This window comes from Momordica charantia (assembly GCF_013281855.1).
Source record: "Momordica charantia cultivar OHB3-1 chromosome 10 unlocalized genomic scaffold, Mcharantia_2.0 BLBB01000010.1, whole genome shotgun sequence".
NCBI classification, from domain to species: domain Eukaryota; kingdom Viridiplantae; phylum Streptophyta; class Magnoliopsida; order Cucurbitales; family Cucurbitaceae; genus Momordica; species Momordica charantia.
This window is the reverse complement of record NW_028275158.1, coordinates 16,993,926-17,007,930: the sequence shown is the minus strand read 5'-3', so window position 1 is coordinate 17,007,930 and position 14,005 is coordinate 16,993,926. Positions and strand designations below refer to the sequence as shown.

Here is a 14,005-nt window from a genome sequence, read left to right as displayed (position 1 = left end):
CAGATATCTGCCCAGCTCGCGACCCTAGCACCTTGGAAGAAGGCGAGGTTCCTTGTGTAGATTGATACACCTGAAGATAGTCTTCTGCCCAAACATCCACATTTGCTAGTAGCGCTCCATTTTGATTTTGGAAAACCAATTGGTTCCGAATATTCCATATTGCCCACAGAAAAACTGAAATTTCCTCCATGCCAGTCCATTTAACTCGATCCGTTCAATCCCGACAGAAGTTGAACATATCAGACACCTCCAAACCAGCAAGAAAAGAAGCAAACCGAGACTTGTACCACAGTGAGCGTACTTTTTTACAAAACCAAAAAATATGAAGAGCAATTTCTCTATATTGACCATAAAACCGACATTCATTGCGCACATCTACCCCTCGAAACGCCATGTTATTCCCTGTCGGCAACCGATCAAGGCAGAGACGCCATATAAACAATCTAATTTTACTAGTAATGTGCATTTTCCACAACTCACCCCGACAAAGGCATAGATTTTCACTGGACGAAGGAGAAGGGAAATCATAGACATCATACTGTTGGGCTAACTTGTACCCACTCTTCACTGTACATAAACTACGGTTCTCATAATGCCAGATTTGTTTATCAACCGAGCAATTCAACAACGAAATATTTAGTATAGAAGTAGCTTCTTCATCACTAAAATGAGCTCTAATTTTATTTTCGTCCCAAAGACCAGAAAGGGTGCGTAGATCACATACCCGACTATAAGGAGGTAGAAGCGGCCGAGATTGAACAAGGAAAGACGGGCCAGATGGAATCCACCCATCCTTGTAAACTCGGATGCCTGCTCCAATACTCACTCGCCATCGGATCCTAGATCGAAGGAGGTCCCGACCCTAGAGGAGGCTACGCCATATAAAGGAGGCCGTCGACCTCAATTGGGCATAAAGAAAGCCAGACTCCGGGAAATATTTGTGCTTCAGAACCGGAGCCAAGGAGGGAAGATGGATCGGTAAACAGCCGCTAGCCATGTTTAGCAAGTAAATCACGGTTAAAATGCTCTAGATCTCGAAAACTCAGGCCCCAAAGCACTTGGGGAGACACATACGTTTCCAGCTAACCCAATGAATCCTGCAATCTTCCTCCACCTCTCCCCACCAAAACAGAGCAATAAGCATGGGAATATCATGAATGAGACTTTTCGATAGGCGAAAGTAGTTCATTGTATAACAAGGGATAGCTTGAATCACAGATTTAATAAGAATCTCCTTACCCCCCATTAAGAACAACTTCCCTATCCAGCCTTTGTAGTTGCTTCCAAATCCGATCTTTAATGAATTTTAGGTGCCTCGGCAGTTTCGAAGTATAAAGGTGGGGAGCCTGAGATACTGGTAGTGGCATGCTGCACTTTTCACGTGGAGCAAAGAACTGATAAAATATTGTGAGTTAGCAGGAATATTCTTACTAAAAGATATTATCGACTTCTTACAAACCCTTTGGGTTTAAGCTTACCTGGTTCGTGCGTCTGCACTTCTGGCTTGATCTCCTATTCTATCGCTTGGTCCGTTTTTCTTTTATCTTCCCATAACACACCTCATTATGAATCTACGCTGCAATGAATTTATAATTCATCCTATCATTCAATTCTCTTTATTTTCCATCCATTAAATTATGATAAATCTTTCATTTCTCATTTCCAATGCTTTACAGAGTAAATATAGATGATAGAATAAGTCATTGAAAGAAGAGTGTGTAGTAAAAAAGGAGGAAAATGCAAAATATATCGTAGAAAAATATATAAGGCATAACAATATTGTTGGAGAAAAAAAGAAATTCTCATTTTTAGCATGAAGGTTGTGTGCAAGTGGACTACACGGCCAAAGATGATGCTTCCTTTAGTAGATGGATCACACCACACTAAAAATGACTTAAAAATTACTAATTGTCCATTCATTTATAAAAGAACCTAACGTTTATCTTATTTCTATGATAATTTGTTAATCTTCATTATGCCATATTTAAAAATAAATATTTATTTTATGTTATTTATATAAATTCTTCCTTTTTTACTTGGTAAAATTAATTGGCAAATTCTATGTTTGAAAACTAAAAGAGGGGAGCCAATACCGCTAGAAATATATATATATCTTGCAGAACAAACACAGAAAAGCTACCGCTCATAAGAAAAAAACTAAAAATAATATCTCCTATTGAGTAATATAAAATTGATTTTAATCTCCGTAAATGAATATTAGAAATGACATGAATTTGGGAAAATGGGTTGACTAGCCCTCTCCCACAGGCCCACTTTGATATATATCTCTTCCTTGAAAACTTATGTTTTCTAATTTTTCACTGTTATCACTTTTGTGTGAAATAGTGTATTTACCCTCCTTCTTTTTTTCTTGAATTTTTTCTATTTTATCTCCCTTTTTTCGTCTCCTCCCTCTTTTCTCTCCACTCTCAATTTCCTCTCTCCGTCATGAGACATATCTGAGAGAAATCCTTCTATAGAGATCTGAGAAACATATAGTGTAGTTTAATGGTGTGATTTTCGGCTGTGCCGCCGTCGTCCATGTCGTCATCGGTTGTTTCGCCGCCGTCGGCTTTCAGAACTCCAGTCTTCCACCATTAGCATGAATCACAGGGGGAGGAGATGAATAAAACATGATAGCAGAAGTAACGAGGGCAAAAAAATAGGGGAGATGGAAGACGGATATAGCGAAGTTAGAGAGATATTTTTTTTCTTTTTTGTTTTTCTTCTCTATGTAAATGAGAGAAAAAATGGAGAGGGAGAGAGAATAGAGGAAAGAGAGAAGAGAGAAGAGAGAGGATAGAGGTAACAGAGAGTGGAGAGAGAAGAGAAAGGAGACAAAAATGGAAGATAAAATAGAGAAATTCAAGAAAAATTAAGGAGGGTAAATACATAATTTCACACAAAAATGATGTGAAGGGAGATATATATATCAAAGTGGGCCTAGGGAAAAGGGTTAGTCAGCCCATTTTCCCATGAATTTTAGCAATTTAAAAGGAGAGGAAAAAAATTAAAGGAAACTACAAACCTTCTCGTGAGTGTTGCGTCCAACAAGATTTGTAGATCACGTAATAGGGCAAATGACAAGAATTCTTTTGGAGATGAGAAAAAAAATTGTATTTGTATTAGAACAAAATTTAGATATTGATGAAAATAATTTGTGACATTTAGGACTTTCCTTTGGGTTTTATCTCTTTTTTTTTTCAAGAAAAATAAATTCGGGTTGGATGTCTAATTGTCTGGTAATGATAGTATCTTGTACCTGAATCGATAGTTCACTTTTTTTAAGTTGTGAGGAAAAGGATCGAAACATGCCACTGAAAGACTTTACTGAGACAAAGATAGGTTGTCAAGAATGTAAAGGAGGCGGTAGGATCAACAGTTTGTCAGATCTAGTATGGATCATACATGGACGGTAATTGGAGCCGGCGGCTCTTTTAAAGTTTCCTCATCTAAGATTCCTGAAGAAGAAGATCAAGTTGGTCGTTGCAAACAACTTGATGCATTATCTCCCTTGAACCCTTTGAGCGAAATGCGGCAAAAAAAGGTAAAATTGGACGGAAAAAAAGAAAAAAAGGAAGATGTACGGGTGACAGAATAAATAAAAACTCCTACCTCTGCCTTGCATTCCTGGTCTAATAAAAATGAATATGTCTTGCATCCCTTGTTTATAGCAGTGAGGAAAATCTACAATATTGTTAGAGGACAGAGAGAGAACCGTGGATGAAACAGAGAAATTAGTTGTATAATTAAGAAAGTGGAAAAAAGGAATTTAGATAAAAAAGAAAGTTGGAGAGATTTATTCAAATACGGTTTGAGAAAATTATTTTTGAATTCTCAATTTTCATTAATAAACTTATTTTTTAGTTTCAATTCATTTATGTTGTTGGATACGAATCCTGACCTGCCACGTGGCATGATCGAAGAGGTGAGCTGAGTTGACACGCGTCTGAAATTTGGAAATCGAACAAAAAATGTTTAGGTCGGTGGTCATGGTATGACCTAAACGGCTGAACTGACCTTCGGTAAAGTCCGTAACCTGGTCTCTTTCGAACCCGACAACATGCCGCGTTTTTAGGGTGTGTTAGAGTTCTTGTTGGTCCCAGTTTCTATAAATAGAAACCCTAGCCTTAAATGCAAGGTATGCAATTCGAGAGAGAATCGACAAGTTAGCTCGAACCTCAACTAACTTGCTCGTCAGAGTACTAACTTTGTTTTGCAGGTCTCGCTAGTGCTCTGGGAAGGTGTTGGGCGGTTTGGAATAGCTCATCCTGTATGTTTCGATCTACTACCTATCCGAGCTCAGCGATTTCAAGCTCAAACATTTGACGCCGTCTGTGGGGAACGACATATTTGGAAGTCAGTCTCGCTTTTGCAATATGAGCTAATGGCCCAAACTCGCTCTTAGTAGTCACGATCCCAGCTTTCGCCGATCCGCTATCCAGGGAGGGATGCCGCCACCCCCCATGCCCATCCTCGCCGCACATACTCTCAAGTGGCTGGAACTCCTGTCATCAAGCGACAGCCTCAGGCTGGGGTTGTCAAGGAGAATGGAGGTCGGCCCGTCACATCCAATCCCATAGCAACCCGGGATTTCCACCTTGCCTCAGATCAGTTTCTGCCGTTGCAGCCTTAGAGGAACGGGTTGTCGCCCCGTGTTCCTCGTCTCCATAGCTGGGGGAACACAGGTGCGCGTTTCGGGGCAAGTGCTGATGTGGGCGTGGACCCCGGGTTGGTAGCTAATGTGATGGCCGAGCTTATGGAAGTCAAGGCACGACTTGAAGTAGTCGAGAGGGGCAACAAGGTGTCCGACTCTTCCGTCTCCAGAGATTCCGCCCGAGGAAAGGGACCGATGCATTCAACCCAAAGAATGGAGTATCAGTTTCGACCTTGTAGGGAGGCCCGAGCTGAAGCACCCTCGTGAAGGCAACAGCGCCTAGGGACGGGTGGTTCCTCGGGAGCCCAGGTACGAAGCCACCCGCAGCAGGACGACCAGGTAGAAGGCCAATGCCCCAGGATCCGGCCAATTCCGACCGATCAGGCATCGACCGACAGCTACAACGCCCATCAGGGCCGAGGTGAGGGGCCACCAAGATAACGAGGGGTGGCACCCGAGGATCAGGAGTACCAGGTCGACTTACGATCATAGAGAAGCTCGGAGGTCGAGGATCGAGAGAGGTCCTCTCAAGGCGATCACTCATTTCGATCAGGCTCGGCAAGGTTATGGTATCGACAGCTGAAGCCTAGGTCCATCGAGGTTATCAATAGTTGAAAAGGTTGTTCATCAATCAGTTCTCAACTTGACAGTTGTTGAAGTTGTCGCCCTCTCACTTCAGAACAGTGAAGTACCAGGACAATGAGTCCCTGACGGAGTACATCGCTCGGTTCATGGATGAGCACGTCAAGGTGGTGAGTTGTACCGACGACATCGCCATGATGTACTTCACGACAGGGCTGAACGATAGAAATTTGACGATAGAATTCGGAAGCCGTCCGCCGGCCTCCCTAAAAGAGATGCTCACCCGAGCTCGCCAATACATTGATGGCCTGGAGCTATGGAAGGCCAACGGAGCCAGGCGAAGCAGCCGCGGTAAAGATTGGGACCGGAAGTCTCCTCATCCCAAGAAGCAACGCGGTAATGATGAAACTCGTCTCGACGGGCAGACGACGACAAGAATAGAGGCCGATGCGATGAGAGGATCCATTCAGACCATCGAGGGCCGAAGTTCGACAGGTTCACTCCGTTGAACGCCTCAATCGCAGAGATCTACGCAGCAGTCGAAGACACCGACTTGGAAGCACTGTTCGCAGCCCCAGAAAAGCTCCGCCGACCTTCAGAGAAGCGAGACAAGTGACTCTATTGCCGATTCCATAAGGATCACGGCCACGACACTTCTCGTTACTTCCATTTGATCCGGAGAGGTTATTTGAAGAAGTACGTCGGCAGTAGAGAAAGAGCTGAGCTAGAAGGATCAGCTCGGGAGGAGAAGCGAGAGAGATCACCGCCACCAAGACGAAAGGAAGATTGTTCTGTCGTTATAAACACCATTCACGGGGGTTTGAACGGGGGACAGTCGGGTCAAAAAAGAAAGGCTCTAGCCTCGGAAGCAGCGCACGAAGTCTGTACCTCGTAGCCTAAGGAGCCCGTGATGCTGATCTTATTTGACGAGCAGGACAGGGAAGGGGTGTATATGCCTCATAACGACGCTTTGATAATCGCCCCACCGATAGACCATGTGAAGGTCAGAAGAGTTCCTGTCGACGGTGGGTCGTCGGCTAATGTATTGTCCTTCTCGACCTACACGGCCCTGGGGTGGGAGAGAAGAAACTTGAAGCGTAGCCCGACACCCTTGGTTGGCTTTCAGGGGATTTGGTTAGCGCGGAAGGATGTGTCTCGTTCCCTGTCACCATCGGCGAAGGAGATTAGCAAGTGACCAAAGTCGCAGAGTTTGTTGTAATAGATCAAAGCTCTGCGTACAACGCCATACTTGGTCAGCCTTTGATTCACGATCTTAAAGCAGTCCCATCCACTTACCATCAAGTGCTGATGTATCTGTCCCCAGCTGGAGTCGCAACGGTCCGAGGAGAGCAAAAAACATCGAGAGAATGCTACACAACTACAATGAAAGGGACCGCCACTTGCGCAGCGATCATGGAGCTAGAAGCAACTGCGCCACCACATGCCGACGAGGCAAAACCGAGCCGTGGAACTCTGACAGAAGAGCTAAAACTTGTCCCCCTACTGGGACCGGATAAGCAGGTCAGCGTCAGCAGCAGACTGGAGGCCTAGGTGAAGGAAGAGCTCATCGATTTTTTGAAGGCAAACTCCGACGTGTTTGCATGGTCTCATGACGACATGCCGGGCATCGACCCAAGTATAATGGTGCATAGGCTTAATGTAGATCCTAACTATATGACGGTAAGGCAAAGCGTCGACATGTCGACATTGAGCGAAGCAATGTAATTTGTAAAGAATAAAACAGTTGCTACGAGCTAATTTCATAAGAGAAGTTCACTACCCCACGTGGCTTTCCAATGTTGTTTTAGTTAAAAAGTCTAACGACAAGTGGCGTGTCTGTATTTATGAGCCTCAATAAGGCGTATCCAAAAGATAGTTTTCCCCTACCTCGAATAGATCAGCTCGTCGACGCAATAGCAGGGAACGAGCAATTCTCCTTCATGGATGCCTACTCCGGGTACAATCAGATCCGGATGCATGCACCTGAGTAAGAGCACACCTCGTTTGTTACCGACCAAGGGCTGTATTGCTACAATGATGCCCTTTGGTCTGAAGAACGTTGGAGCAACCTACCAGCGGATGGTCAACATTATGTTCGCCAAACAGATCGGATGCAACATGGAGGTGTATGTGGACGACAGTTGGTAAAAAAGCAAGCAGACGAGCTCGCATTTGGCCGACCTGGCATAAGCCTTCAACGTACTTCGGAAGTATCAGATGAAGCTCAACCCGAGCAAGTGCGCCTTTGTGGTTTCGTCGGGAAAATTCCTCGGATTCATGGTCCACCAACGCGGAATTGAGGCTAATCCGGACAAGATCAGAGCCATCCTCGAGATGGAAGAGTCGAGGAATATTAAGACACTTCAAAGACTGAATGGCAGTCTGGTAGCTCTGAATCGCTTTGTCTCGCTCCACTGACAGGTGCCACCCTTTCTTCCAGATATTAAGGAAAAATGGTTGGTTTGAATGGACCGACGACTGCGAAGCGGCACTTCCTCAGCTGAAGCAGTACCTCAGTGCGACCCCGTTGCTATCCAAGCCACTTCCTGGGGACGTTCTCTACTTGTATTTGGCCGTGTCGGAAACTCCAGTGAACTCGGTCCTGATCTGAGAAGTAGAAGGGCGGTAGAGCCCTGTTTACTACACGAGTAAATCAATGACCGAGGCCGAGACTCGCTACCCTTGTGTTGAGAAGCTGGCCCTGGCATTGGTGACATCAGCGCGACGTCTGCGACCATACTTCCAGGCGCATAAGATAGTCGTTCTGACAAACTTCCTTTTGAGACAGATTTTCTACAAGTCCGAAACGTTAGGTCGGCTGATGAAGTGGGCTCTGGAGCTCAGTGAGCACGACATCGCCTTCGAGCCCAGGATAGCCCTGAAAGGTCAAGTAGCCGTAGATTTTGTTGCAGAGCTGACCCCAGCCGTAGATTGTGTGGATGGTTCATCCAGCGATAAGGGTTGTGGAGCGGGCATGCTGCTCTTTGGCCCCGGAGATCTTCGATTCGAGTATGCACCTCGGTTCAATTTTCGAGCTTCAAATATTGAAGCCGAGTAGGAGGCTTTAATAAACGGGCTGGGGGTTGCAAGGGGGATGGGCGTGAAACGTCTCTTGATCCTCAGCGACTCCCAACTGATTGTCAACCAGGTAATCGAGGAGTACCAAGTGAAGAATACTCGTATGGAAAGGTATCTGGCCAAGACTCGAGGGCTCCTCACCCGGTTTGAAGATTATGTGATTCGACAGGTGCCGAGATCAGAAAACTCCAACGCCGACGTACTGGCTCGCTTAGCCTCGGCCTAGGAAACCAACCTATCGAGAACATTACCAGTTGAAATACTTGCCGAGTCATCCATCGATCGACCTAAGATAATGGACAGTTAGATCAACCCACGTGGATGGATCCGATCAAAAGTTTCCTAACCAGTGGTTCAACGCTGACAAATCCAGGCCAAGCCAGGAAGCTCCGATGTCAAGCGGCCCACTACATGGTGCACGAAGTCAAGCTCTTCAAGAGTGGATACCCTCTACCGTTGTTGCGGTGCCTCGATCCAAAGGAGACGAGGTATGTTATTCGTGAGATTCATGAAGAAATCTGCAGGAACCACGAAGGATCTTGATCCATGGCTGCCAAGGTCGTCCGCGAGGGCTACTATTGGCCGACGATCGAGCGCAACACCAGGGAGTTCGCAAAGGCCTGCGACAAGTGCCAGCGCTTCACAAACATCCTAAGACAGCCTCCAGGGATGCTGACGCCGATCTCAAGTCTTTGGCCTTTCGCTCAGTGAGGGATAGATCTGATCGGCCCACTACCGTTGGCGAAGGGGCAGTTGAAGTTTGCCGTGCTAGTAGTAGACTATTTCACCAAGTGGGTAGAAGTCTAACCACTGGCGTCCATTACCGAGGAGAACGTCGTCAGTTTCGTATGTAAGAGCATAATATGTCGGTTCGGTATACTGAACGCCCTCATTACCGACAATGGGAAACAATTTGATGGTCCCCGATTTAACTAGTTCTATCATCAGCTCGGCATACGTCACCTTAGCTCGTCTCCAGCCCATCCGCAGTCAAATGGGCAAGTTGAAGCCATTATCAAAATCATCAAACGTGGTTTGAAGACGAGGCTTGAATCTCTGAAGGGTCGGTGGGCAGAAGAGCTACCAAAGGTGTTATGGTTCTACCGGACTACACCGTGTTGATCTAGTGACGAAACGCCATACGGCCTAGCTTTGGAGTTGGAGGCTGTCATTCCCGTGGAAATCGGCATGTCAACGCCCCGAGTTGAGAATTTCGACGAACAAACCAACAGAGAAGCTCTCCTTGTGAATCTTGACCTATTCGAGGAGAAAAGATCTCACTCCCAGCTCAGGCTAGCAGAGTATCAGAACCGTATGGCTCAGTACTACAACGCCAGAGTAAGAGTCCGAGCGTTCAATCCCGGAAACCTCGTCCTCAAGAAAGTAATGCAGCATGTCGGAGCACTCGAGCCGAATTGGGAAGTTAATAGAGCATGGTTAGACATTTGATGCATGTACTTATTTATATTGGTTTTGATGTTGTGACTATTTCTCTTGTAGTGTTGGACTTTGTTTGTTTTAAAATGATTGAATAATTGTTTCATCTCGTAGTGAGTTTTGATTATGGATTTCTCCTTGATTTGGATGGTAGATTTGAATTTTGGAGTTCCAATAGATTACCTTTTGTTTATAAGGTTTAGTGTCACTTCGTTTTTCATTATTTAGTAAGTTGGTGTCTATATATATCTTGGTTTAGTAGGTTTTGAAAAAAAGTTTGATTATATTTTCTTGTTAAATAAGTTTTGTTGTTGATGCTTTATTAAGTCATGTTTAATTTTTTTTACAAGATAGTTCTATATGTTATCAATAGCGGCTATGCAACAATCATTTGGAGGAAGAACTTCGTGGTGTTGTTTTATTTTGTTTTATGTAAATGAAGCAAATATTTAAGACAAATTCTTCTTTGTTCCTATGAGATAATATATTTTTGTTATAACAGGTGTTACACATTTAGAGGACCTTAGATATTTTTTATATTATAAGTACTTTTCATGTTATATATATGTTGGTATTAATCATAAAAAAAAAAACTGAAGATGAAACAAGAAATCGAAAAACTTTTAGCAACAAATGGAAAAACGTCTGAAATAATTTTGAATGATGAAACAAAAAGTCATTGAAAATGGGTATTATCGACAAACAAGGGTGTCGCTAATACTCATTTTCAACGATACCGAAAGATGTCGCTGAAAATAGGTATTAGCAACATGCTTCCTTGTCGCTAATACCCATTTTCAGCGACATGTTCTTATATGTCGCTGAAAGCTAAAAGAACGCAATATCGGTGACAAATTACCTTATGTAGCTCAATGTTTTAGTGATGCAATTGGGCTTTCAGTGACTGTTGGGACTTTCTCTACCTTTACAAAGACTAGAGACTCGTGCAAGTGCACACGGTCACAAGTAATACTCGGAAGCAATCCAAGGTCGAATCCTCAGAGACTTGTTGCTTTTCAAAATCAAGCAATGCAGTGAAATGGTTCAAATATGCAATTGTGATTTAGGAAGAAAAATGTGATGAAATATTTTTCGTTTGGGGTTTTAACTAACAAGCAATTTAATGAAACTCAACCTCCTTGTCTCCTACCTTAGTTTTCATGTAAAACATGGAAAATACACTATGTTGGGAAAATGCACCAGGTGCAATTCCTGACTTTTCTTGGGATTTGCGTTCTACTCTTTCACTACCGCTTTTGGTTGCTGCAGAGGCTAGGGTAACCTACAATCATATTCCTATGTGTGATTACAATCCTAGAGAATATCTACCAACTCATTTGCATTATGGGTTAGAGGGCATATTCCTAAGATCATGTTTTATGCGCTTATTCCTAAGTCACATCCCATATTCGTTTCCTATTATTTTACATAACTTATCTTTCCCAAAGTTGGGCTTTGGTGTATAAATCAAGTTCCCATTGGCCAAATGGAAAAAAGACGTAAAGAGAAGTTTTTAGAAACCAACCCAAAAACTGTCAGGCACAATCTGACCAAAATTCCGAGCGTCTTGAAAATCAAATCATTTGACTAAGGCATTCCACAAGGAGGTTGATAACTAATTTAGAACATAATTAAATGAAAGTAAATGCACGAAAACATAAAGAAAATATTTTTCATTGAATTTAAATGAATAAATAAGCCGTACAAGGAGTTTTAGCTTGACCCTCTTCTCTCTCGAGCGTGAGGGGAGTTGAAACTCGCTAAAGAACTTTTAAATAACAGAATGAACGAAGAATGGAAGTAAGAACTTGAATTAAAGGCAATACGAAAGGTAAAAGCGTGAAAAACGAAGAAATGAACAACTAGAACATGAACATAAACCCTAAAAACGTGTTCTACAACTAGATAGCATCTAAAAGAGGATGAAATGAAGCTTGGAAGGGATGGTTTGCTGATGGAGGGATGACTTCCTTTTATAGCACCCTAGGTTGGTTGAAACTCCCCTCCATTTTAGGTGAAAAAGGATTGAGATTCATCTAACCACCTCACTTGGACTTGGACTCACGGTTTTGAACATGTGAGAAATGTCCTCCTTGCGCTTCATTAATCAAAACGTGTGTTTTGACAATTTGTCCTCCAAAAATGCGTCTGGCGCAATTCTGCAAAAACAAAATTCTGTTATTTTCTTTCAACTTTGACTGCATTTATCTCATATTTTTCCTAAAGTACCATAGTTTGACTTTTATGCAGAAATAATCTATGCATGTTCTACTTTCAGAATATGTGGTTCTTTTTGGCAAATAATAATGGGAAAGGGGTAAAAAACGTGGTCAAACAGGGCTACCGACACATGTTTCTGCAGTAAAAAGTCAACCCTAACACACCCCCCAAACTTAGCCTTTTGCTTGACCTCAAGCAAAAATGACAACAACAAACCTAAAACAATCAACATGCTAGAAATATGAATGATCAACAATCCAAATGTTCTTGAATCTAAAGTAAATGAATCATATAAGTCTCAGGAAAGGCTCCACAAGCTAAGCATCCTAACTTTACTCTCAAGCCAACAAACCATAAACCATCATTTGTTTTGAAAATAAAAACGATTCTAAATCTTCTTCTTTCCTAAAACACAAAACTCTTTTACAAAACCATGGAATATGCACACTTCCATTTTGATTAAAAAATTTTAACATCAAGTGGACCGGCTACTAGCCCTTGAGGTTTTCAACACACTAACATCGGTTTCAAACCACAGCCACTCATAGAAACTTGTTAGGTAGCAACCCGGCATAAAATGATGTCGACAATGATTTTCACGAAGTCACCTTAATATGTAGGCTATCACCCTCCAAGATGCTAACGCCACCCATTTAAAGAAAATGAATGTCTATAGTGGGACTCGTGAAAAAATAAGTGCATTTTCTTTCCTCTCATGTTTTCTTACCACTCTTTTCTTACTCTCACTTTTATTTTTCTTTTCTTTCCTCCACTCTTATTTTCTCTCAAGACTTTTTTCTGACTTGCTTTTCTTCTTTTATGACTCTTTTTCATACTCTTTCTTTCAAAAAAAGTTTTCTTGCATATGACTCTTTTTGCATAAGACTCTTTTTTATTGCTTGCATTTTCCTGTTGACTCTTTTTTCGAAACATAAAATGCATTTTCTTTCTTAAATAAATAGATACACACTGTCCCCCCAAACTTAAGGGAAGCAGTATCCTTACTAGGGAAAGAAATTTTAAGAGATGCAAAATTTTGGCACAAAAAGGACAAAGACTTCCAAAGTAATGAAAAAGTTAAGGTTTCAAAACAAAAAGAAGCAAAACACAATTTTATAACCAAAACAAAAAGAATGGAAAATGACTTACGGCTTGATCAGAAAACTAGGAAATCTAACATATTCATGCCCTTAAGAATCCCCATCTACATGATACAAAAACAAAGAACAAAGGAAAGCATTTTATTAAAAAGATGAACATGTTGAGAGTTTACAAAAAAGATGCATTGAAGAAGCTAAAGACAAGCCAGCAGCTAATACAAGGAAGTTTCTCGACATGAATGGTCTTAGAGGCATCCGATGGACCCGATAAGCTAGTTTTGACATAGTTAAGCGGCATGAATCTCCCGATTGTACCCGGTTGGCATTTTAAGCTCTATCTGACTCCGTTATAGGTCAGAACTCATCCTGGTAAGGTTCTGACTCGTCGTACGAGCGGGACGGTCGAGTGGCTGAGAACCAAGATGGTTGGAAAAGTGAAATGAAGCTCAATTGAGGAAGAAAGAACCTCATCTAAAATCCGATGAAGCATAAAGGGTGCGAAAAGTAGATTGAGACTAGAGTTCCCCGTAAGGCTGCCATGGTCGAGCTTAGATCATGGCGTCGCATGGTTGAAAAATTTACGACCGTGACATCGGGCACCAGATGACCTTCATACATAAACCCACATATTATCTCTTGAAAAGACGACAAGTGGATTTTTTTTTAATCTGATCATGATGTGTTTGCACTTTAATTTCTTTTTTTAAACCAGTGCATTGATGACATATGGCGGAGTATCTCTAACCTATTATTTTTTATAATCATATCTGCGAATTTATTAGAGGATGAAGGAAGACTTGCAGTAAATCTTCAAGTCTCCAACACGCTATCTCAAAAAATTTCCAAATCAAAACAGATTTATTTCAACTATATTATAGGTATTTTCAATTTTATTTGAACTTGCTAATATTGGGATGATTTTTAAAGAAAT

The 14,005-nt window shown here is 42.4% G+C and overlaps 1 protein-coding gene across 1 annotated transcript; it reads left to right on the top strand.

Moving 5' to 3' along the window:
* Positions 1 to 7,895: 7,895 nt before the first annotated feature.
* On the top strand, positions 7,896 to 8,543 carry LOC148208694 (uncharacterized). Its single transcript, XM_088119155.1, has 2 exons — positions 7,896 to 8,248; positions 8,363 to 8,543. Exons 1-2 carry the CDS (start codon positions 7,896 to 7,898, stop codon positions 8,541 to 8,543), a joined length of 534 nt encoding a protein of 177 aa, XP_087975281.1.
* The last annotated feature ends 5,462 nt before the right edge of the window (positions 8,544 to 14,005 follow it).